The sequence below is a fragment of the Thamnophis elegans genome, unplaced genomic scaffold, assembly GCF_009769535.1.
Source record: "Thamnophis elegans isolate rThaEle1 unplaced genomic scaffold, rThaEle1.pri scaffold_85_arrow_ctg1, whole genome shotgun sequence".
NCBI lineage: Eukaryota > Metazoa > Chordata > Lepidosauria > Squamata > Colubridae > Thamnophis > Thamnophis elegans.
In genome coordinates this window covers 3,154-28,588 of record NW_022473910.1, presented here as the reverse complement: position 1 = coordinate 28,588, position 25,435 = coordinate 3,154, and the positions used below count along the sequence as shown (strand labels likewise).

Sequence of the window (25,435 nt, the reverse complement as noted above, 5' to 3'; positions counted from 1 at the left end):
AATGAAAAAATGGAAAATAAAAAACTATCGCCAAAAAAAGTGAATTACGGATTCCACACACACCCCCGCCGATCAACTTAATGCTTTACAGCCAATGTGGCTGCTGTTTGCGAACAAGCCAGGACTTTGCTCCACACAATTCTCCTCGCAGCTCCCTTTCCGTTGCTTGGGGGTCTCTGGGCTTGGTGATTTCCTTCCAGGTGTTTCCAAAGAGCCTCCAAGACCACCCCCAAATAACCAAGACTTGACAGGGCAAGACCCTACAATGTAAAGGGAGAGAAACCCCATCCCTTCCTAGCCCTGATGGAATTATCTAGTTGGGTCATGAAAACGTCTGCAAGAAAAGAACCAAACTCTGAGACCACCAAGGACCCCCTCATGTCAACCCTGGGCTGCGATGACTCTCCTGCAGTGGAGCCTTTTGGGTTGCTTCTGCATCTGAAGGGAGGAGGGAGAGAAATGGGGAAGGCGGTGATGATAAGTTTTCTTCTCCCCCTCCCATGCGTTCAAGAAAAGCCCCTCGGAGACCCCTCCCGCCTGCCAAACCATAGGAGCTGCTAAAATTGCCCTTGTGAGGAGCCGACCTTCAGAGCAAGCCGAAGCCTCCCCCCCCCCCCCCCCCCGGCACCCACTGGCGACAGGCAGGCGTCTCAACCAGGGCTTCTGGCCCAGAAAGCCAAAACGTTGCTGTTCGCCCCTCAGAGCTCAAGGATGGTTGACCTAGTGGAAAGAGACGAAGGATAATAACAAATAAGGTCACACAGATAGGCTTCTTCCGAATCTTGCAACCTGCCCTTGGCTCCCCCCACCCACCCCCGCCTTCTGGAAATGGAAGCAACGCCTGGGGGGGGGGGGGGCAAAGGTTCCGCTTTTGCGAATGGCCACCTAACAAAGCATCCAAGCCCCCCTGGGGCTCCCCTATAGAGCCGAGGTGGCGCAGTGGTCAAATGCAGCACTGCAGGCTACTTCAAGCTGAGTGCAGTTCTGCAGTTCGGCTGTTCAAATCTCACCGGCTCAGGGTTGACTCAGCCTTCCATCCTTCCGGGGTGGGTAAAATGAGGACCCGGATTGTTGTTGGGGGCGATATGCTGACTCTGCAAACCGCTTAGAGAGGGCTGAAAGCCCTATGAAGCAGTATATAAGTCTAACTGCTATTGCTACTGCTAATTGTTGCTAGTCTTCATGTAAGGCCACCTGCTGCACCCCCACTCCCCGAGTGATTTGGCGGTGTTAGGGGGGGGCATGGTTGGGCCACCATGGGCACCTTAGGGTCCGCTTCCCCCCGCGGAGATCAATCGCTGAGCGAAGCAGCCCGACCCTTCGCCCCGCAGAACGGCAGTTTTCGCCAGAAACTCTTGACACATTTTCCGGGCAGAAGAGCAGACCAAGAACAAACGGGGAGCCCCGCGATGGCCTTCGCGGTCTGCCCCCCCCGCCCTCGCATGCCAAAGTCACGGCCGGCACTCGCCAGCCATTTCCCAGAAGCTCCCGTCCCCTCGGGGAAGGGGGGAAGGATGCTGCCCCTCCCTGCCGCGAGGGGTATGGGGGGGCGGCAGCTCCATTGGGGGGGTGTAGCCAGCGCTTGCCCAAGCGGGGCTTTATAAGAGCCCGTCCCGCCGGGGCTGGCAAGTCTCGAGTCCTGGAGGGCACCATGGCGATAGGCACAGCAGCGTTGGGACTCCTCGCTCTCCTGCTCGGCTGCTCCGGCCATTCTGCCGAAGCTCAAAACTCGGGGCGCGTCGACATGCCGAAGGTGAGATGCGGAGTGGTGGGCGGAGGGTCCCGGCCTCCCTCGTGGAAAGCCCCCGCTCCCAGGCTCTGCGCAGAAGGGGCCGCACCCGGTCCCGTCGCGTTGAGCGCCAGGGGCTCCGAGTCCCCGACGGCCGGACGGCCCAGCGCTTGTTCCTCTGCCGCTCTCGCTTGCTGGGCGACCGGGGCGCAGTCTTGACAGGCGCCTCGCCCGACGGGGCTTTGGGACGGGCCGCCTCTGCCACCCGCTCCCGGCGTGGGCAGCCCGGGGGATCGGGCAGGTGGGGACTCTCCCCGGAGACAAAGGAATCGCCGCTGCCAGCCTCTCTACCTGTTGGACAGCCGCGCTTGGCCAGCCCCGCGAACTGTTTTCCTGCCCCCCCCCCCGCCTTTAGTGCGTCCTGACTGGCAACTGGGTGAGTGACCAGGGCTCCAGGATGGTCATCTCGGACAGCAACAATCCCGGGGTGTTCAGCGGCTCCTACCTGACCGCCGTGGCTGCCACCGACAACACCATCCGGGCTTCCCCTCTGCAGGGCATCCAGCACCAGGCGGACCAGCGGGCCCAGCCCACCTTCGGCTTCACCGTCAACTGGAACTTCTCCGGTAAAGCCACTCACTATTTGGGGTGGAAGCAAATAGAATGGGGGGGGGGAGAGGGAGGGAATCTAGTGGATCTCCCAGAGGAGGCATGATGCCAGCCCGATTATTCCGGCTGGGGAAGTCCAGGTGGAGGGCTTTCTCTGCATTGGTTCCTGCACTCTGGAATATCCTGCCCCTCCCACCCCCCCAATGTGAGGTTGACCCCAACCCTCCTATATTTTCATAAGGGCCTAAAGACCTGACTCTGCCAGTTGGCTCACTGCCCCAGTGGAGGGATCAGTGCAGAGATTAGATCTGCCTCTTCCAGATTTTTTTTCACTCAATGCCTCCCACCCCCCACCCCCCGCATTAGCTGGAGCTGCCCAAAGAGTTTAGAGTTTTATTGATTTGTATGCCGCCCACTCCCGAAGGACTCCGGGCGGCTTACAATAAAACAAGGGAGGGGGGATAATACACAAAACAACACTTTAAAAAAAAACCACAACAGTCACAGTTTCCTTGGGGCTGGATATTTCACAAGCCCCCCAGCCTGTTGGAGTAGCCAGGACTTGGTGGTTTTGCGGAAGGCCGGGAGGGTAGTAAGGGTCCGGATCCCAACAGGGAGCTCGTTCCAGAGGGCCGGAGCTGCAACAGAGAAGGCCCTCCCCCGGGGAGTCGCCAGCCGACATTGGCTGGCAGATGGAATCCGGAGGAGACCCAACCTTGTGAGATCTAATCGGTCTATGGGAGGTGATCGGCAGGAGGCTCCTCCAGGTGCCACCGGCATGGAGTAAATCATTTGGGTGGATTGATCTATGGAACATACATCCCCCCCCCCAGTGCTATAACCCAGTTACCTACCAGTGAGTCTCTGGCTGATTCCCCCCTCAGAGTCCACCACCGTCTTTGTGGGTCAGTGTTTCCTGGACGAGGATGGAGAGGAGCAGCTGAAGACCACCTGGCTGCTGCGTGTGGAGGTGGGATCCGTGGCAGAGGACTGGGGGGCAACCCGGTAAGGAAAAGTAGGGGTTGAACTGCTTTGCCCCCTAACTGGAAGGTCCCTGGGACTCCCCCCTTCTTCTTCTCTCTTTCCTCCCCCCTCCCCAAGTGGCTCTTGAAAGGGGGCACCAATGGTTTAGTTAGTTTATTGGTTTTGTATGCCGCCCACTCCCGAAGGAGGACTCCGGGAGGCTTACAATGAAAAGGGAAGGGGGATAAATAAGACAATACACAATTTAAAATACAACAACAAGTTGTAGAGTGTGTGTCTCTCGGGGGGGGGCCATTTCAGCTCCCTGAGCAGCTCCAGCGGGAGAGGCTGGCATCAGCAATAGCAATAGCAGTTAGACTTATATACCGCTTCATAGGGCTTTCAAAGAATGTCAGACTAATTATTAATGCATTAGAATATCTGGGAAAGAATAACCAAATCCCTGCTGCGTTCATATTTCTGGAGGCTGAGAAGGCCTTTGATCGAGTTAAATGGCAATTTCTGTTGAAGATATTGCAAAAAATGCAGATAGGAGATAGCTTTTTACGGTCAATTAAAGCAATATACCAACAGCAAACAGCACAAATCATAGTCAACGGAAGTTTAACAGATCCTTTTCAAATCGGAAAAGGTACAAGACAGGGCTGTCCTTTGTCCCCACTACTGTTTATTATTATAACTTTGGAAGTATTGTTGAATAAAATACGGGGCTTGGATGGTCTAAAAAGGATCAAGATTAGGCAGCAAGAATACAGTCTGCGCTTTTGCGGATGATTTGGTCATAATATTGGAACAACCGCAGGAATCTAGTATGGTTTTAATGAATACAATTAATCAATATGGTCAAGTGTCTGGTTTTAAAATAAATTTAGGAAAAACAAAAATATTAGCTATTAATATGAATACTAAACAAAAGGAAGCATACCGCCCCCAACAACAATCCGGGTCCTCATTTTACCCACCTCGGAAGGATGGAAGGCTGAGTCAACCCTGAGCCGGTGAGATTAGAACCGTCGAACTGCTGATAGCAGTCAGCTGAAGTGGCCTGCGGTACTGCATTTAACCACTGCGCCACCTCAGCTCTTGGTAGACCACGTTTCAGAGCTTTTTTCAGGAGGTTCAGTGACAAGCTGTTGAAGTGTGGTTTGGGTGGCATCACAGTTGGGTGGGCCCACAGCTGGCAACATCTGGAGAGTTGGCATTAATTGCTCTACTCAAATTGGAGAGAAGGAGCCAGCACAGGCCCTATATTTGTATGGGGCAAAGAGGCAACCAGGGTGCCTCCCTAGGGCACACGGCCTGCCATCCTCTCGGGACCCTCCGGAGCCTCTTCAAAGGAGGCCCATCAAAGACAGCGGAGATTTCAACCAGCCTTCTTTGGGGCCGTTCCCCTCCTCAGATGGGGCCTGCAATGGGTGGCTGAGGACCCTACGGGCCCCAGAAGCAGCAACATCCATTTCCCCCTCTTTTTCATGGTCACCTGAGTGGGTGGAAGGAGGGAATGGGGTGGGTGGGGGTTTGGAGGGATGCTCAGTCTGGGTAAACAGCAATCATGCCACCATGAATTTTGACATTTTCCCTCCCTCCTGCTTCATTGTAGGGTTGGCACGGACACTTTCTATCGTACCAAGTGAGAGGGTGAAGAGAGCCAGGTTCCCGTGGTTTCTGCCTGGGGATGGGGGTGAGCCTTCCTGCCTCACCCATTAGCCACTCTTCTCCAATAAAATGTTTTCCTGAGCAGCATCAGCCTCCCTGGTCTTTCAGAAGCTCCCTGGGTGCCAGTCTGCAGGCTTCCCGGAGATCCTGGGTAGGACCCCCATCTGGAGGGGGTGGGCTCAGAGCCAACTCTGGGGTTCAAGGGCCCTTTTCTAGTACTTCCCCCTTATTTTGCCTTGGCTTGGTCCTGGGGAGAGCGGGCTTCCTCCATGCAAACAGGCTTGAGATGGGGGCTTAAGGAAGGTTGTTCTTGTGGTCACTCCTGATTTGGCCCCAAATGTGAAGTACCCGTGGTTCGCCCATGAGGCCAATGTTGAGAAAAGACACGGACACGAGCTTTCTCAGGATGAGGCGATCCATATTGGGGTCTGGGAGCCCCTTTTATTGAGATAGGACAAAGGCAGGAGGAGCAATCAGCATGTGATTTAAGGCAGCCTGTGAAATTCCCGTGGGAATTTCAACAGCAGCCTGTCAAACTACAATTGCTAATCTACTGCTCAGGGAAGTTCTGTCTATATATGGTCAAATCCTGGGCGTCGTTGGGTAAGGCACATCTAGAGCGAACTATCAGGATGTTATGTTATGAACTATCAGGATGTTATGGAGTTTGTTTTTTCCTGTGTGGTTCAGCATGGCTGTGCATGCCCTGTTTTGCACTGGGCCATGGGTGACCGCCACACCGACACAAGGAGTTATATGACAACACTCTTGTCTCTACGACCACACAGCTGTTGCCCTGGAGGACTGTGGGGAACCTGCAGCTAATCCATGGGGCAGCAGTGGGAAGCACCCTCTCCCCAGGAGTTATCGATCTGTCCTGGTAGGGCCGGGGCACCTGGCTACTTTGTGAACTGATCTGGCTCTCAGTGGGTCTCTGTACAGGACAAGCTGCTGGGGGGGGGTGTTACCCATTAAGCCCTTTGCCCGCAACCATCTCTGCCATTGGACAAGCTTAGACAGAGCGGAACCCTCAGGGTGGAGGACGAAAGGGAAAGCAGAAGGATGGCCCTGAGTGAGGTTGGAAGTGTGGAACTGAGCAGGTTGCTCTGATTGGATCCAAGAGAAGCTTTAAGGCCGGCATGCGGTGGGGCACGACAAGGTTCACTCTGGGGCCCGGCCCTCTTCATAAGTGAACCAATGGGTTATTAATATTCACCAGCATCTGCCTTCACTAAAATCCAAGAACAGTCCCAGTTCAGCCAAAAGCAGGCCAATGCTATGGCCAAGGAGCCCCCAGGGCACTTGAAAGTTTCCCAAACTTAGGAATGTATAAAAAAATCAATTTGAATAACAAATGGTTATGTTAGTACTGTCAAAAAGGATCGTAACTTATGCAAAATTATTTTTAAAGGTATTTATATTTTAATGTTTTAAATTTCTTTTTTTTATATAATTTTATTTTATTTTTGTTACATAGACAACATAATCACATAACAATAGAAAAGGAAAGGCAGAGGGAAAAGAACCCCCCCACACACACACACAAAAAGGAAAAAACAAACCTATCATCCCATACAGTATGTCATTTGATTACAGGTGCATCCCTACTACGTTTCCCCCCATACACACACCCTGTATCTCTCTGTTATTTCCCCCCATACACACACCCTGTATCTCTCTGTTATATATTTAATAGACACCACAATAACCTAGGGTTTTAAAAAAAAGGGAAAGACCCAAAAAAGGGGGGGGGGAACCATCATCACATGCAGCATGTCGTTTGGTTACAAGTGTTTTAACATCTGCATCTTCAAATAATATTTACTGTCTCAAATGTTTCGTCTAATATAACTAAAGGCCTCATTTCCATTCTACAATATATATTCAGTTAACATTGGCATTATTTTCCCCCAGAAAGTATACTTATATTCATTGTTAACCTTGCATTTCATACCTTCAAACAGAGATCTTATTCCTTCATTTTTCAACAAGACATCGCTGCCTATATATACCAGTTTTCATTTGTTCCCCTATTAGAATTGCTTATCAGCACTAACCACAAGAGGGAGCAAAATACTTAATTCGTATCCAGAGACTAAGGGAGTTCACCTTTACTTAACTTTCTTATACAATAATACAATAGCAGAGTTGGAAGGGACCATGGAGGTCTTCTAGTCCAACCCCTTGCCTAGGCAGGAAACCCTATACCGTTTCAGACAAATGGCTATCCAACATCTTCTTAAAGACTTCCAGTGTTGGGGCATTCGCAACTTCTGGAGGGAAGCTGTTCTAAAGCGGACGTAAAGTGAGATTTGGACATTAAGTGTGAAACCTACTGGGTCAGGCTGGACAGCCTCTTAGAGCCCCTTTACTTCTATATTAAAGCCACATAGGCAGAATTGCAGCTTGCAAAAGAACAGGAAGCCAGTGCCTAACCACAAGATGTCAAAAGTCCAAGGTTCAATTAAAGTTCGTTAATGACACGTACTCCATAAACAAAAGGAGAAGTAAGACCCCATCTCCTTATAAGGTTTTCCCCTCAAGGTAACCACTAAGAAATGTGTTAAGTATTTCCGTGTTGCAATGCTTTTGAGAATGTATAAGAATGCTTGCTTCGATAATTAAGGTTGTTCAGAACTTGCAATGATAAGCCATGGGCTCGCTTTCTGAACCTGGCTGCCAAAGAAACTTTTCCTGTATCCTGAGAAGTCTAAAGCCTCTCATTTTCTGCAACAGTTTCACTGATTAATTGTTCTCACTGTCAGGAAACTTCTCCTCAGTTCTAAGTTGCTTCTCTCCTTGATTAATTTCCACCCATTGCTGCTTCTTCTACCCTCAGGTGCCTTGGAAAATAGTTTGACTCCCTCTTCTTTGTGGCAACCCCTGAGATATTGGAAGACTGCTATCGTGTCTCCCCTAGTGCTTCTCTTCATTAAATTAGACATGCCCAGTTCCTGCAACCGTTCTTCATATGTTTTAGTCTCCAGTCCCCTCATCCTCTTTCTTGCTCTTCTCCACACTCTTTCTAGAGTCTCCACATTCTTTTCTACATCGTGGTGACCAAAACTGAATGCAGTATTCCAAGTGTGGCCTTATAAAGTGGTATTAACACTTCTTTGAGAGCAATTGGTCAGAAGGCTGCTGACCAATTGCTCACAAAGCATCCTATTTACAGGAATCCTATTTACAGGACTTCAGATTTACTTTTATTAACTTTTTGTGAGCGAAATACTCTTTTTCAACAGAAGACTGCTTTTATCAGGAGCTAAGACTTACTTTTACTGTTAAAACAGTCATCAATTTCTAGATTAGGCAATTTTTCCAGGATGCTTCGTTGGCACCCATGTTTAAAGATTTAAGATGTGACAGAGAGGCTTACTAAAATGATCAAGCTGACTGATTTATTTTCCATATTCTGGTTACCTAATCAACTGAATAACAAAGTTGGAAAGGATCTTGGAGGTCTTCTAGTCCAACCACTTGCTCAAACAGGAAACTATTTGATCTGTGATGGCAAATCTATGGTACACGTGCCACAGGTGGCACACAGAGCCCTCTCTGCGGGCACACCAACTGCCGCGCGTGCCTCCTGCTGGTCAGCTGGTCTTCGGGTCTTGGGGCAGGGTGCATGCGGGGGTGCGTGCACGTATGTGCGGGGGGTGGCAGGTTGCATGCATGTATTCTAGGGCCCCGTTTTGGGCCTGGAAAGCCTCCTGCACCAACCAGGAAGCCAAAGATGGGTGGGGGGCATGCAAGCCTGAGTTGTCATGCACGCATTGCATTATGGGTGCAGGCGCGTGCGCTTTCGGCATGACAAAAAGGCTAGCAAGCACTGCCCTGTATCATTTCAGACAAATTCATACACTCAATCTTAGTGGGGCTGGACCTCATTCATGAGGTCAACAGCCCCAGGCCTGCCGGAATAGCCAGGTCTTAGTAGACTTTCGGAAGGCCGAGAGAGTGGGGAGGGTCCGGATCTCTGGGGGTAGATTGTTCCATAGGGCCGGGGCAGCTACAGAGAAGCCCCCCACCCACCCGAGGAGCCGCCAGATGACATTGTCTAGTCGACGGCACCCGGAGAAGGCCCATCCTGTGAGATCTTATCCGACACTGGGAGGTATGTGGCAGAAGACGGTCTCGCAGATATCCGGGTCCTAAGCCATGTAGGGCTTTAAAGGTGATAACCAGCACCTTGAAGCGCGTTCGGAGATCGATAGGGAGCCAGTGCAGCTCGCGGAGGATAGGTGTAACATGGGTGTATCTCGGTATACCCAGTATCACTCGCGCGGCTGCATTCTGGACCAGTTGTAGTCTCCGAACACTTTTCAGGGGCAGCCCCATGTAGAGCGTGTTACAGTAGCGCATTAAAAAGAGCGTTCCAGTGTTGTTGGAGCATTCACAATTTCCAGAGACAAGCCGTTCCACTGGTTAAATGTCCTCATTGCCAGGAAGTTTTTGCTTAATTTCTTAATTCTAGGCTGGCTCTCTCCTTGTTTAGCTTTTATCCGTTGCTTTTTGCCCTGCCTTCAGTTGCTTTAGAGCAGTGGTTCCCAACCTTAGCAACTTGAAGATGTCCGGACTTCAACTCCCAGAATTCCCCAGCCAGCATTCGCTGGCTGGGGAATTCTGGGAGTTGAAGTCCAGACATCTTCAAGTTGCTAAGGTTGAGAAACACTGCTTTAGAGAATAGCTTGATCCCCCCTTTCTTTGTGGCAGCCCCTCCAATATTGGAAGATTGCTCTCATGTCCCCCCCCCTATTCCTGCTCTTCACTAGTCTAGACAAACCCCCCTTTTCCCCTTCCTCCTCTTTCATGTTGGGATGAATGATAGAAGAAAGAATGTAAATAATTACTACCTTTCCACAGAAGTACGCAGCAGTAGGGACGAAGGCCTTCTTGAAAGTATTTGGGTTTCAAAGAAAAAGAAACGGCATTGCCATTGGAACTCAGCCAAGAAGAAGGAATAGATGGACTCTATTTGCTGAGGTGTGCAGGAAACACAACATTGTAGTAATGGGGGATTTTAACTACCCTGAAGTCAATTGGGAAACCAAATCTGCAGGCAGAGCGAAGGCCAAAGCAGATCCTGACTTGCCCGGCTGACAACTTTGTCCAGGAAAAGGTGGAGGAGGGAACTGGAGGGGTTTCATTCTCACCAAAAGGGATAAAATGGTGGAGGGACTGGAAGTTACGGGGACTTTGAGGGAGAATGGTCATCTCAAACTAGAATTTGCAGGGATGGGTTGCTGTTGTGGCCCAGCAGGTGCCATTGGAGCTGCCACCAGACTACGACAGCAAGGGGCCCTCTGAGCCGGCTCTGGAAGATGTGGAGGACCCTGGACAGGGTTCTGACTCCGAGCAGGATGCAGAGAGGCTGGTTGGCCACCAGGAGGCGCCTGAGTCTTGGACCAGTGGGGAGGTGACAAGGGAGAGTGAGCTGGAGGCCAGCAGTGAGTTGTTCCTGGATGCACGCCATCGAAGAGCTACTAGGCGTCAGGAACAATTACGCAATTACAGGAGGTGATTGCACTCAGCTGGTGGTCATTAGGCTCCTCTCCAGACTATAAAAAGCTACTTGTGCACACGGCCTCTTTGCAGAAGTCAACACAGGATTGAATGTCGGAGGACAGTACTGTGAGCTTGGCAGGCTGGATTGCTGCCAAGCCTTATCTGTGTTTATTGCTGCCCAAGTTTGTCTGCCAAGGTCCTTATCTGTTTGTTTTGCTTGGCTTTCAGCCACCGAGGTGTTGGTGTCTTGCTATTAAAGTACATTCCAGTTAAGCTTGTCTCGGCATTCGTTACTGGACAGAGGAGGGGGTCAGAACAGGTTGCTGCCGGTTTTACTACTGGTTTGCAACTCACGGGTACTGTTCAAAGTAAATTGTTCTTCGTTCATGCGCAGAACAATTTACAGTGCACTGTGCACGCGTAGTCACTAACAACTAAAATAGCCGGGGTGAGGGAACCGGTTTGGGGACGTGGGTTGCTGCCAGTTCAGTTCTGAACTCCACTACCGGTTTGGCCAAACCAGGCTGAACCGGGAGCAACCCACCTCTGCGAAGGTGACTGAACCAAGTCAGACCAGTATTTTAGAGTGTTTTAAAAGAGCCGACTTGAACAAACGGAGAGATTAGGAAGGATTCCGTGAATGGAAACCCTTGAAGGAAAAACAGCACAGGAGGCCTGGGATGGCCTGAAAAACCAAAGACCTCCGAAAGCAACACCACACAGGAGGAAGAGCCGAGGTGGCGCAGTGGTTAGGGTGCAGTACTGCAGGCCACTTCAGCTGACTGTTATCTGCAGTTCAGCAGTTCTAATCTCACCGGCTCAGGGTTGACTCAGCCTTCCGTCCTTCCGAGGTGGGTGAAATGAGGACCCGGATTGTTGTTGGGGGCAATATGCTGACTCTGTAAACCGCTTAGAGAGGGCTGAAAGCCCTATGAAGCGGTATATATAAGTCTAACTGCTATTTATTTCCCAATTTATTTGCCACCCATCCCATGGATTCAGGCGATTCTGAGGGGGGGGGCAGCAAAGGGCCTTTGGCTTGCCAGAGTAGCCGTTCCCGCTTCTTCTGAAGTCTCGCCAAACACAACCGCTCCTAAACTCAGAGGAAAACACAGCTGCCCTTCTGGGAGGGGAACCTCCCCCCCCCAATTAGCCAAACCCCCCACCCACCCAGGTAGCTGTCTGGTTCCCACCAGGCATAGCTGCTCTGCCTTCCCCCTTCTCACCTGTGTTTGGCTTTCAACGAGGTAGCCGAGCCGACCTCTCTCATTGGGGGAAGGGCAGGCAGGCTGGCGCTGGCTTGCCCCTTCACCTGCCCATTTCAGCCACTTGCTGCCCCCCCCCAACTTCCTCTTCCTCCCTGCAACCCCACCCCCCAGGCAAAGTCAGCCTGTCTCCTCCTCCAATCCTTGCAGGGTTAAGTCAACGCCTTCACTTCCATCACTTTAAATTGTAAGGTTTTAATAAATTGTGGGAAGTTATCACCCTGCCCTCTCCCGGAAAAATGAAATATCCTAGGAAATATTGAAAAGGCAGAATATTTCTCTGGATGTGAAAAGAAACATGTTTTAAAAGACAGAATAGTTGCCTGTAGCTTCCTGCCCATCCCCAGCTAATGGGCCATTAAGATGGCCAGGCCAGCCCACTTTACATAATAAAGACTTCTCCTCACTGCAGCTGTAGGGGGAAGGGATATTACTCAACTCTTCACATGGCATCTGAGAACTCATCACAGCCTAGAGAGTAGCCCCCTGCATGGCCCCATGGGAGTCTGACAACCAATCAGAATACATTTCTTACACAGGAACAGGAAACAGAGAGGTGGGACTAAACAGGGTATAAAAAGCATAGCAAGCCCCTCCCTCAGCCCTTCTCTTCTTCTCCACCAACATATGAGCATGTGATCACCTTTTCTGTTCAGGGCTCAAGCCATGTGGCCCTGTCCAACAATAAACCATCTTTCCAAGCAGCCTCCATGTCTCCAGTGTCTTTTTCCCCACTTGGAGCTGAACCCAGAAGGACGTTTCTTCCAACAAAATGAAAGAGGAACCTGATCCTGTTGGAATGAATTCTTCTTTACCTGCATTTATTGCTCCACATAATCACCAGGGGCCTGGCCAGGTTCAAGGAAGCCCAGGACACATCTGCAGGCCAAAGGATGTCGGCGTGTGCTCCATGCATGTGATTTGATTTGGGGGGAGGGGGCTGGGAGAGAGTGGGGGAAGCCGGGGGAAGGTGTTCTGTGGAGGGTGGGGCCTGTAGGCAGGTGAGCATGAGAGATTGCCTGGCAACAGTGAGAGCAGCAAAGCATCCACATTTCTGGTTTCTGGCTCTTCCTGCCATCGGCAGAGGTGACCCAGAGCTTCCTGGGGAGGGCGGGGGGGGGGCAGAGGTTCACCTCCAGGGCCCTGGCGAGGGATTTTCCATGCACTGCTAGGCAAAATTGCTGGGATCCATTTTCAGTTGGGTACCAAGCGAGGTGCAGATCAACTGTTGGAGATTCCCAGGAGCAGTTGGAGAAGACCAAGTGGAGCTGTGTGTGGGGCGTTTGAGCAGAGGCACCTGTGCATTACAGCAGCGCCCCCTCCTGGCTGCTGAAGGCTACCCGGAAGTGACAGCTGGTTCTCCTTAAAGGGGGGGGGGGTTCTTGGCACCTTCCTCTCAAGGCCACTGGAGCCTCCTGGAGAATTTTCATCCAGGAGAGGCGATGTGATGTTCCCGTGGGTCGTCCATGAGGCCAATGTGGAGAAAAGACAGGACACGATCTTTCTCGGGATGGAGCGACCCAGATTGGGGGTCTGAGAGCCCCTTTTATTGAGATAGGACAAAGGCAGGAGGAGCAATAGCATGTGGTTAAAACCAGCCTGTAAAAGTACAATTGCTAATCTACTGCTCAGGGAAGTTCTGTCTATATATGGTCAAATCCTGGGCGTCATTGGTAGGGCACATCTCAGGATGTTATGTTATGAACTATCAGGATGTTATGGAGTTTTAGGAGTTTGTTTTCTCCTGTGTGGTTCAGCGTGGCTCTGCATGCCCCGTTATCCACTGGGCCACGGGTGACCGCTACGCCTACAGAAGGAACTATATTACAACAGGCGATTGTCCCACAGCTCCAGAGGAGGCCGGGTGAAGTGGACAGAGCCCCTTTTCATAGCTTTCAGGCCCGCTTATGGGGCAGGGGCAGAGGCAGCATCAGTCGTGTTTTGTGGATGACCTCTGGCGGGAGCAGGACGGAGGTAGAGCCTGCATCACCTTGAAGCCGGTCCCGGTTGGAGTCGATTGGCAGAGAAAAGTGCCCTCGTGCAGCCTACCTCTCTACTGCTGGGTGAGACCATGCATGGTCCCCATGGGGTGAGCTACCATGTATAGGTGGGTGGCACCCAGGCAGGCATCTCCATCCCAGGCCTGTGGGGGCAATATGCTGACTCTGTAAACCGCTTAGAGAGGGCTGAAAGCCCTATGAAGCGGTATACAAGTCTAACTGCTATTGCTCGCCCTATCTATCTATCTATCTATCTATCTATCTATCTATCTATCTATCTATCCATCCATCCATCCGAGGTGGCACAGTGGTTAGGGTGCAGTACTGCAGGCTACTTCAGCTGACTGCTATCTGCAGTTCGGCGGTTCAAATCTCACCAGGCTCAGGGTTGACTCAGCCTTCCGTCCTTCCGAGGTGGGTGAAATGAGGACCCGGATTGTTGTTGGGGGCGATATGCTGACTCTGTAAACCGCTTAGAGAGGGCTGAAAGCCCTATGAAGCGGTATACAAGTCTAACTGCTATTGCTATCCATGCATGCAGACTCCAAAGGCCGAGCAGAGACCAGTAACCAACTTCTGACCCTTTTGAGTTCCCATGGAAACCAAGACCAGATCCTGGGGAGGGGGGGGGTGTTGCTCACTCTGCCAAGCCGTGGGTTAGGCTCAGTTCCATGTTAGTCTCGCCCTCCTTTCACAGGCCCACTTAATCCTCTTCTGCGCCCCTCCACCCATCACTGCTCAAGGCAAGCCCTAAGAGTGCAAGGAAGACCCCGCTGGCTGCAGCCTGGAGCACAAGCCAGCCCTGGTGGGCAGCCCAGGCGAGACCCCTTTGGTCCGGGACTGCAAGGGAGCATTACAAGGAAGGCAGCTCTCTGCGTGACCCGGAAGGCCGATGCTGGGAGAGGGATGAAGTCCATGCACAAGTCTGGGGACAGTCCCAGTGGCGACGGGGACACCCCAGGGAAGCGGCTGGGGACGGATGGACCTGGAGGCGGCCCAGCAAGACGGCCACGCAGGAGGCCCATCATCCCCCAGTGGGAAAGGAGGGGCTGGGTTCCTCTCCAAGAGGCCGCTGGGGAGCCATTTATTGCTTGCCCTGTACAAGAACGTCACACAAAGCCGGACCAGAGCAAGCCTTCCTCTTCAGGCCCAGCGTGGGCCAGCCTCCGCCCTTGCCTCATGCCAGCTGGGGTGGGGGTGGGAGTGGGCTCCCAGAGAGGCAGGGCAGGTAAACTAGGATGTGGGCAAAGAGTCTGGGCAGCATCTCCTGCTGGGGCTCGCAGTGGCCCTTCTGAGCCCGGGGACGGCCAATGCGTGACCCGTCAAAACCGCGGTCCACTAAAGCGCGCCCGATCAAAGCGCGTACGTGACGTCATCAGCAGCGCGACAAATAAAATTAAAAATAAAATAAAATAAAATAAAATGAAAATTAAAGCAAGCCGATTCACATAAAGGTAAGGGTTAGGTTTAGGTTTAGGGTTAGGGTTAGGTTAAAGGTTAGGTTTAGGGTTACGTTAAGCGTTAGGGTTAGGTTTAGGGTTAGGTTTAGGGTTAGGTTAAGGGTTAGCGTTAGGTTTAGCATTAGGTTAAGGGTTAGGTTTAGGGTTAGGTTAAGGGTTAGGTTAAGGGTTAGGCTTAGGGTTAGGTTTAGGGTTAGGTTTGGGGGGGTTAGGGTAAGGTTTTCGCGTTAATTTTAAATTTACCGCTCACAGCGTGCCGTTTTCGTTGCGCTGTGATGACGTCACGTACGCGCTTTCGTCGAGCGCGCTTTAGTCTACCGGGGATTTGTGGTGGAACCGGCCAATGAGGTGAGGCCCCAATCGGAGGAGCCCCGCCAGGGCAAAGCCCCTCCTGCTTTCCTGCTGCCCCACCTCTGTCCAGAGTCTCCCCTTCCAGATCTCAGCATTTACACGTTGCGGGCAAAGCGGCCCCCAGCCTCAGTCCTCACATCTCGTCAGAGCGATGGGGCTGCAGGATGACGCTTGGGGCACCACCATCTGCCCAGCCAGGCTCCTGGTCAACAGAGGCAGGCAGGAGTGCCCTCTCCTTCCCTGGAGGAGGGTCCTTGGGGGCCGGGAGGAGCCCCTTCACGGCAGGAGAAGGGGAGTCTGAGGAGGAGCTGCCGTTGCCGGCCGAGGTGGGAGGCCCGGTCTCCAGGGTGCTCCGTGAGCCTTCCACAGACCCGTTGAGGCTTCCTGGCGCACCAAAGGCTTTGGGGGACAGAGCTTTCTCTGACGAAAGCAGCGTGGGGGATCCAGGATGGGGGAGGGACATCGTCGCTTCTGCTGGCTGCGGGGCACCAGCCAACATCTGGGAAGTCCCACTTGGCAACTCCCGCAGCTTTCGGGACAACACTGGAAGGAAAAAAAGGGGGCAGTCACGGCACTGCAGGGGAGCTGGGTTGCCCCCCTCGGGGTGTCCCCGGCGGCTTCCCCTTCCCCCGTCTCCTCCTCCTCCTCCTCCTCCCTTGGAATGAACTGCCCCCCCAAAACCTTGTGCTGCTTTCCTCCGTTTGAAAGAAGTTATCAGAAGTGGCCCCAAACCAGCTCTGTCCCTCTGGGGATGCCATCGAGTCCCTGGCCACAAAAAATATCCCTGCCGGGGACTCTGGGAGGCCCCTTGGCTTAAACCAGACCTTTCCTCTTTACGACCAGGGAAGGACGTCAACAAAGCCTCTCCTCCTTCTCCTCCACCCACGCGCCGAACTGCTCCGACCGGCTAACCTTGGCTCTGCACTGACTGAAGCCAGCCGGGCAGCTGGGAGGCCAAAGGCTGTGGGGGGTTTTAGCCCCCAGGAGTTTGCTCAGCCTTTGCAGGAGCTGCAAAAGGCTTGGGGGTGGGGGGGCTCCAGCCCGAGGGGGCTTTAAGAGGTTGCAGGGGCCGGGCCAGCCCTGGGAACTCACCTCCATGCTGCCCCAACGGTTGCTTCTGGCCGCCCAGGGGATAGAGGCTGGGCAGGAGGACCAGGCAGAAGGAGAAGAGCAGCACCTGGGCAGAAGGCAGAGAGGGTCATCAGACCGCAGCTGGCATGGCCAAAACGTGCCCCCTCCCTCCTTGCGCCTCCCCTTTCTGGCAGACTGGAGGGGTGCTTGGAAACATTTTCCTCCCTCCCACACGGAATGGGTTGATAAATCCCATGTTCGGGCTCCCAGACTGCTTCGGAAGTTTTATGCTGCATACCCTGACAAGCCTTAACTTTCTCTCACCCCCTCCCTTCTTCTTTTTCTGTTTGTTGTTTGTCTGTTCGTTTTTTTTTTTTTTTTATAGGCCTGACAGCCTTTTTCCGGGGGACGGCCGGATGTCAGCTTCTGCTTTGCTACTGCTTCAGCTGTCATGAGACGGGGAGGGAGGGTTTGGTATTTGGGAGGGGTTATTCGATGTGCTGGAGGAATGTTCTAGTAATTGCTAGATGGTTGGACTACGCATGCGTGGGTGCTTCCCGCCTGGACCAACGGCCCCGACATTCCATCTTCGTGATGCCTGTTTGAAGTTATCTCACACCTGACACTTGAAGGACTTATGATTGGCCTGAGGCTATGGTCCCAAGGGGTGGGGAATGGGCTATTCTATATATCAATTGCTTTCGCGCCTAATTAAGTACACTTTGCTTCGGCAACTGCTTGCTTACCATTTATAATTAGTAAAAGTACTTTGGATTTCCAATCCATGGAGTCTCTTAGTCTTTCTTTCCTAATTATGTAATGGAGGGATGCTGACAGCCTGCCAGAGGCCTGGAAACTCACCATGACGCAGGTACTAGCCGCAGCAGTCTTGGTGGAGGAGTGCTGAACAAGCGCTTGTAACTTCCTCAACTGCTCAAGCAGGGACCTGCAACAGAGCATGGCTGACTCCCCCTCAGCTGCACCACCGGGGGGGGGGGGCTCTCTCACTGCAGCAGGGAGCCCCCTGCCCCGAACCAGCCAAGGGCTGCATCCCTATTGAGTGGCGCAGTTTCGACCATCCTTTGATCCGCGTGTGTGGGCAAATGAAGTCCGGGGCTGCTATGGACGCCCCCCCCCCAGTTGGCCTGCAGGACCCTCAAGAAGAGGGGGGGCCTTCCCTGCCCCAACTCACCTGTTCTGCTTCTGCAGCAGCTGCACCTTCTCTTGGAGCTCGCTGTTCTGCGCCGTGCAGGCCAGCACCCTGCAGAGAGAGATGGGTCAGGGAGACGGAAGGGGGAAGCGAGGAGGGATGCCCTGCCCTGCTGCCTGATGGGGAGGGGGCTTCCCCAGGATCCCCACCTGCTCTCCAGGTTGTCCATGTAGAGCTTCTTCCGCCGGCGGCTGTCCTGGGCCGACTGCTTGTTGCGGATCTTCCTCCGGACTCGCTTCAGGACCCGCTCCTCCGCCTGGCAGCACAGGGGGTGGGGTGGGGGTCAGCCAAAGACCTCCCCCTCCTCCGAGCAGCCCCTGCCCTTCAGCCAGCCTGCCAAGGGTTTTTTCCAGCCCTCGCAGCCCTCTCCCCACGGCCCGGAGGGAGCCCCAGGCTGGCCCCTCTGCAGAGCAGGTCGCTCTGCCCCCCCCTGCCCCTCCTGGAGCCAAGAGTGGGGCAGGGGGTTTTCACTCTCCCCCCCCCGTGCCTCCGGATGTCCCGCAGGCCAGGTGAGGAGGGCCCACCTTGGTCAAGGGTAGGTGGGAGGGAATCGTGACGCCCTCCTTCTCCAGGAGTTGCTTCTCCTCATCCGTCAGGACCAGCGGGGGGAAGTCCAACTGGAAGAGCAGAAAAGGAGGTGGCTGATGAGGCTCAGGGGCTGGGAAGCTGAGGGGCTCCCAGAAGAGCGGCCTGGCCAGGCTGCTTACCTGCAGGCCTCCTCCTACCAGGGGCTCTGCCGAGAGTGCTGCCGTGGGAAGGCCGAGGCCCTCGGTGGTTTCCACGTCTGCCCACATTTCTGGAAGAGGAAGGAGAGCTATGCAACTGGCAGCACTGTGAAACAGCCACCCCACTGCCCCCATGCAAACTTCAGCCTTGTTCACACAGGACACCAAGCTGGCTAGAGCAGGCCTGGTTAGTGGGAGGCCCCAGCACATGGGCTTGTTGACAGAACCAGCCAGCAGTGTCTAAAATAGACACACCAGCAACAATAGAAAAAGAAAGGGAGAGAGGAGGAGAGAATGAAAGGAAGACGGGGGAAAGAAGAAAGAGGTAAGGAGAGGAGGATGGAAAGGAGAGAAAGAGGAGGAGAGAGGGTAGGAAGGGGAAGAGGAAGAGTAGGAGTAAGGGAGAGGTACGGGAAGAAGGAAGGGGAAGGAGAGGAGGAAGGAGGAAAGTAGACAAGGGAGGGAGGGAGAAAGGAAAGGGAAAGGAGGATGGAAGGGAGAAAAGAGGAAGGAGAGAGGATAGGAAGGGAAAGAGGAAGAGTAGGGAGAGGTAAGGGAAGAAGGAAGGGGATGGAGAGGAGGAAGGAAGGAAGTAGAGGAGGGAGAGAGGGTGGAAAGAAAGAGGTAAGGAGAGGAGGATGGAAAGGAGAGAAAGAGGAGGAAAGAGGGTAGGAAGGGGAAGAGCAGGAGTAGGAGAAAGGTACGGGAAGAAGGAAGGGGAAGGAGAGGAGGAAGGAGGAAAGTAGAGAAGGGAGGGAGGGAGAAAGGAAAGGGAAAGGAGGATGGGAGAGAAAAGGAAGGAGAGAGGATAGGAAGGGAAAGAGGAAGAGTAGGGAGAGGTAAGGGAAGAAGGAAGGGGAAGGAGAGGAGGAAGGAAGGAAGTAGAGAAGGGAGAGAGGGTGAAAAGAAAGAGGTAAGGAGAGGAGGATGGAAAGGAGAGAAAGAGGAGGAAAGAGGGTAGGAAGGGGAAGAAGAAGAGCAGGAGTAGGAGAAAGGTACGGGAAGAAGGAAGGGAAAGGAGAGGAGGAAGGAAGAAAGTAGAGAAGGGAGGGAGGGAGAAAAGAAAGGGAAAATAAGGTGGTGTTATAACAGGAGGAAGGGATGGTAAACAAAGCAACCCAAACTGTATATTATAACCTATTAAATGAAGTAATAAATGTATAAGAATGATAAATGTTAAAACACCTGTAACCAAATGACATGCTGGATGTGATGATGGTTGTTTTTTGTGTGTGTGTTTTTTGTTTTGTTTTGATTATTGTGTGTATGTGTTGTCTATGTAATAAAATATATATATATATAATAAAAAGAACCAGCCAGCTATGGAGGGGGATGGGTGCCAATGGGCCCAGCCTGGGGTGCCGGTGTGGGCTGTTTGCCCAAGGGTCGGGGGAAAGCCAGCTGGGGCACAGAGCCATAGGAAGCCCCCATAAGGCTAGCTGAGTTCTGAGAATCCAATTCCCGACCCAAGTCAAAGCTTTGTACAATGATGCCACACAGAGCATTTCATGGGCCAAACCCTCAGATGAGCCTCTCTGGATCCAGGGTGCTTTGCTCAAATTACATCCCCCCCATTTCCTGATAGGGGAGCAAGCAGCCCTCTTGCCAGACCCCTGGCAACTCTAGACGCCTGAATGTCTACATTTTGACGCTAAAAAGCCATCCGTGCCCCCCTCCCCCCCTTTTTTGGTAACAATTTTTCTCCCCTACAGTTGACAATATAATTGAAGTTGCTTTCTTACCATCCCATAAACCCATCTTATTTTACAACAATCCTCCTTCTTCTTCTTTCCTTCCCTCCTCCCTTTCTTCTCTCCTTCCTTCCCCCTTCCCTCCCTTTCTTCTCTCCTTCCTTCCCTCCTTTCTTCTCTCCTTCCTTCCCTCCTTCCTTCCCCTCTTCCTTCTCTCCTTCCTTCCCTCCTTCCTTCCCTCCTTTCTTCTCTCTCCTTCCTTCCCTCCTTCCTTCCCTCCTTCCTTCCCTCCTTCCTTTCCTCCTTCCTTCCCCTCTTCCTTCTCTCCTTCCTTCCCTCCTTTCTTCTCTCCTTCCTTCCCTCCTTTCTTCTCTCCTTCCTTCCCTCCTTCCTTCCCCCCTTTCTTCTCTTTCTTCTCTCCTTCCTTCCTTCCTCCTCTCCCCCCCCCCCCTTTTTTATTGTGCAACTGGTTTGGGAGGGAAGGGCCCAAATCCTCTTTCCAACCTATATGGCCTTATGAAACATTCTCCCATGACTTTTGGCCTGGCCGAAGGCCGCCTGAGGTGCAGAAGTCAAGGGCAGAGGTAAGAGGGGTGAGAGGCTGATTCCGGAGCCTCCTGCAAAAGCCGGGAGGATACCCGGAAATACCAAGCTATTGGAGCTGAAGGCCCCGAAGAAGAGCCTTGGAAGGGACCCTGGAGACCTTTCAGTCTAACTCCCTGCTCAAGCAGGAAACACTGGACCATTCTGGACCAATGGCTGCCTTCTGAGAAACTTCCAGCATTGCAGCATTGAGTACTTCCACATTACTGCAATGCGCTCTACTTGGGGCTGCCCCTGAAAAGTGTTCGGAGACTGCAATTCATCCAGAATGCAGCCGCGCAAGCGATTCTGGGTGTGCCAAGGCACACCCATATCACACCTATCCTCCGCGAGCTGCACTGGCTGCCCATTGGTCTCCGAGCACGATTCAAGGTCATCACCTTTAAAGCCCTACATGGCCTAGGACCCGGGTATCTGCGAGACCGTCTTCTGCCACATACCTCCCTCAGACCAATAAGATCGCACAAGATGGGCCTTCTCCGGGTGCCGTCAGCGGGACAATGCCGGCTGGCGACGCCTAGGAGTTGGGCCCTCTCTGTTGCTGCTCCGGCCCTGTGGAATGAGCTGCCCGCTGAGATCCGGGCCCTACCCACTCTCATGGCCTTCCGCAAAGCCATTAAAACCTGGCTTTTCCGGCAAGCCTGAGGCTGTTGACCCCTTGATTGAGGTCCAGCCTCCTCCTGATTGGAAGGAAGGTTGACTCAGCCTTCCATCCTTCCGAGGTGGGTGAAATGAGGACCCAGACTGTGGGGGCGATACGCTGACTCTGTAAACCGCTTAGAGAGGGCTGAAAGCCCTATGAAGCGGTATATAAGTCGAACTGCTATTGCTATTGCTAGTTTTGTTGCTCTTCTCTGCACCCTTTCTAGTCTCTTTTTTGTACTGTGGGGACCAAAACTGGATGCAGGATTCCAGGTGTGGCTTTTCCAGAGCAGGATATAGCAGTACTAACACTTGACATTATCCCTCTGTTGATGCAGCCTAGGATTGGGTTGGCTTTTTTGGCAGCTGCAGCACACGGCTGCCTCCCCCAGACACCCCCGTCCTGCACACAGTTACTACTGTTGAGCCAAGCACCTCCTGGCATTTGATTTCTCTGCCTAGATGCGGGACCTTGCTTTTCTCATCACTGAAATGTGTATTGCTGGACTGGGCCAATGCTCAAGTCTGTCAAGATCCATCTGTATCTTATCATCTAAAGCAGTGTTTCTCAACCTTGGCAACTTGAAGATGTCTGGACTTCAAGTCCCAGAATTCCCCAGTGTTGTAATATAGTTCCTTGTGTAGGTGTGGGTCACCCATGGCCCAGTTCATACCAGGGCATGCAGAGCCACGCTGAACCACACAGGAGAAAACAAACTCCTAAAACCCCAGCAAAAGCCAGCAAATGCTGGCTGGGGAATTCTGGGAGTTGAAGTCCGGACATCTTCAAGTTGCCAAGGTTGAGAAACACTGATCTAAAGTATTGGCAATTCCCCCTAGCTTGGTGTCATCTGCAAATTTGAAGACTTTCCCTTCTATCCCCCTCTTCTAAATGGTTGATGGAAAATACTGAGTAGACCTGGGATTAAGAGGGAGCCCATTACATACTTCCCTCCTCCCTGTAATTGCAGTTTCACTGAGGATTGCAGGTTGAGTGCGGCTGGTCAGCCAGTTTCCAATCCATCTGGTGGCGGTGCTGTCTATCCCTCATCTTCTATCTTACCAAGAAGTAGGTGGTGGTTTATTTTATCAAATACCTCGCTGGAGTCAGACTGTTGCAAGTGGCAAAGCGGTTTCTCCCCTCCCTGCCGGAGAACCAGAGCCGGAGCAACAGCTCTCCCTGGCCTGCCTGGGGCTCAGGTGGCTCTTCTGGCTGGCTGCGGCTGTTTCCCTCCCTCCCCATTTCTCCATCCTCTACGCCAGTGTTTCTCAACCTTGGTGGCTTTAAGTCCTGTGGGCTTCAACTCCCAGAATCCCCCAGCCACATTGAAGTCCCCAGGACTTAAAGCCACCAAGGTTGAGAAACACTGCCCCCCACCCTTCCTCTATGCTGGCTGGGGGATTCTGGGAGTTGAAGTCCACAGGACTTAAAGTCACCAAGGTTGAGAAACACTGCCCCCCACCCTTCCTCTATGCTGGCTGGGGGATTCTGGGAGTTGAAGTCCACAGGACTTAAAGTCACCAAGGTTGAGAAACACTGCCCCCCACCCTTCCTCTATGCTGGCTGGGGGATTCTGGGAGTTGAAGTCCACAGGACTTAAAGTCACCAAGGTTGAGAAACACTGCCCCCCACCCTTCCTCTATGCTGGCTGGGGGATTCTGGGAGTTGAAGTCCACAGGACTTAAAGTCACCAAGGTTGAGAAACACTGCCCCCCACCCTTCCTCTATGCTGGCTGGGGGATTCTGGGAGTTGAAGTCCACAGGACTTAAAGTCACCAAGGTTGAGAAACACTGCCCCCCACCCTTCCTCTATGCTGGCTGGGGGATTCTGGGAGTTGAAGTCCACAGGACTTAAAGTCCCCAAGGTTGAGAAACACTGCCCTACGCGGCCCAAGGAAGCGGCAGGAAGGGCCGGAGGTTCGCTCCGAGGACCAGCCCTACGGCAGCCCCCGACCCCTAACCCAGCTCAGCCCGGAACGCCGGCCAGCCTCGCTCACCCAGGTCGATGGCCACGTCGCCCTCGGAGGGCTCCGTGGGCGCCGCAGCGGCAGGCAGGGGCAAGGAGTAGTTGTGCTCCCATTCCAGGCGGCCCGAGCCAGGGAGGCTGCCGGCGGGAGACGGGCTCCGGTCTTCGGCGAGGCTGCTCTGGCCGGAGGGCTCGCCGGAGCCGTCCCATTCCTCCCCGACGGGGCTCCAGAGGCACCGCAGCAGCTCCTCCAGCTCCTCCTCCTCCTCCTGCGGGGCGAGAGGCAGCGGGAGCAACCAGCGCCAGCCGAGGGCACCGCCCGCCCGCCCGGCCCGCCGCTCACCTGCGGGAAGCCCCAGGGCACCGGCACCGGTTCGGGCTCGCTCCCCAGGAAAAGCTCCTCCCGCAGCAGCCAGTCCAGCAGGTCGTGCTCGGCCATGCCGCCCCGGGAAAGGAAGCCGGTCAAATGCCCCGCCGCCGCCGCCGCCGCCCCTCGCTCCGCCGCTCCGGCTGCTGGACGGTGCCGCCCCGCCCCTTCCAACACGGCAGAGATGACGTCACCCCAGGAAATCCCTCGCGCTCCGCCCGTATTTCTCTTGTCCCGCCTCTCTCGCGGCCGCTCACTGGCTGGTGCGGCCGTCACTCGGGCCTGGGGAAATCCTGCGGCTTCTGACGTCATGGGGCGTGGGCGCCGGCCGCTCCCTGGCGGCTCTGGGCTGAAGGCCTGACGTCATGGGCCGTCCAGTGTTTCTCAACCTTGGCCACTTGAAGACGTCTGGACTTCAACTCCCAGAATTCCCCAGAATTCAGCCCTCTCTAAGTGGTTTACAGAGTCAGCATATCGCCCCCAACAATCCGGGTCCTCATTTCACCCACCTCGGAAGGATGGAAGGCTGAGTCAACCCTGAGCCAGTGAGATTTGAACAGCTGAACTGCTGAACTGCAGTCAGCTGAAGTAGCCTGCAGTGCTGCATTTAACCACTGTGCCACCTCGGCTCAAGGGAAAAGGCAGAATGTTTCTCTGGATGTGAAAAGAAGCATGTTTTAAAAGACAGAATAGTTGCCTGTAGCTTCCTACCCACCCCCACTTTGTCAATAGGCCCATTAAGACTAGCCAGGCTAGCCCACTTTACATAATAAAGACTTCAGCAGCAGCTACAGAAAGGCACGATAATATTGGCCTTTTACTCAACTCTCCACATGGCATCTGAGAACTCATACTTGGATTCAAAAACACAGCCTAGAGAGTAGCCCCCTGCATGGCACCATGGGAGTCTGACAAACAATCAGAATACACTTCTTACACAGGAACAGGAAACAGAGAGGTGGGACTAAACAGGTTATAAAAAGCCTAGCAAGCCCCTCCCTCAGCCCTTCGCTTCTTCTCCACCAACATTGAAGCATGTGATCACCTTTTCTGTTCAGGGCTCGAGCCATGTGGCCCTGTCCAACAATAAACCATCTTTCCAAGCAGCCTCCATGTCTCCAGTGTCTTTTCCCTCACTTGGAGCTGAACCCAGAAGGACGTTTCTTTCAACACCAGCAGGGAAGGCTGCAAATGGTGATCACGACTGTGGCTCGCTGGTGCGCCTGGATAGCAATTGTGTGACAATGCGGACATTGAAACAGCTGTCATTCCGAGGATCAATCACAAGCGCCCCTCATTCGGCTCCACTGTAACTTCACATATTAATCAGTTATCAACAGAAACACTTCATTAGTTGCAGTGAGCAATGCATCATCTTCATTTTGTTGGTCAGATCCCACGCCCAGGAATGGGTTCAGCTCTGGCAACAGCATTTAAGAGAAGTGGGAGTGAATTCAAAGAAGGGCAACGAAGCTGAAACAAGGAATAGAAACCAGTGACTGTGCAGGAAAATGGAAGGGAGTGCAGGATCGGATGGCCAGCAGAGACTCAGAGGGAAGGGTGGCCAGAAGGCTTCTCTTTCGTCATTCTGGTGTGG

General features: G+C 53.2%; 2 protein-coding genes across 2 annotated transcripts; one reads left to right on the top strand and one right to left on the bottom strand.

Annotated features, from left to right (window-relative positions):
• Positions 1-2,150: 2,150 nt before the first annotated feature.
• LOC116523649 (avidin-like) lies at positions 2,151-4,956 on the top strand. Its single transcript, XM_032238778.1, has 3 exons — positions 2,151-2,355; positions 3,223-3,343; positions 4,923-4,956. The coding sequence occupies exons 1-3, from the start codon at positions 2,187-2,189 to the stop codon at positions 4,954-4,956; spliced, it is 324 nt and encodes a 107-aa protein (XP_032094669.1). The 5' UTR covers positions 2,151-2,186.
• A 10,521-nt stretch (positions 4,957-15,477) lies between these two features.
• On the bottom strand, positions 15,478-23,992 carry LOC116523650 (cyclic AMP-responsive element-binding protein 3-like). The gene is made up of 9 exons (XM_032238779.1): positions 23,815-23,992; positions 23,503-23,740; positions 18,551-18,639; positions 18,368-18,460; positions 17,993-18,099; positions 17,826-17,894; positions 17,495-17,579; positions 16,655-16,739; positions 15,478-16,105 (listed from the first exon to the last, which is right to left on the bottom strand). The coding sequence occupies exons 1-9, from the start codon at positions 23,908-23,910 to the stop codon at positions 15,696-15,698; spliced, it is 1,272 nt and encodes a 423-aa protein (XP_032094670.1). The 5' UTR covers positions 23,911-23,992; the 3' UTR covers positions 15,478-15,695.
• Positions 23,993-25,435: the final 1,443 nt, after the last annotated feature.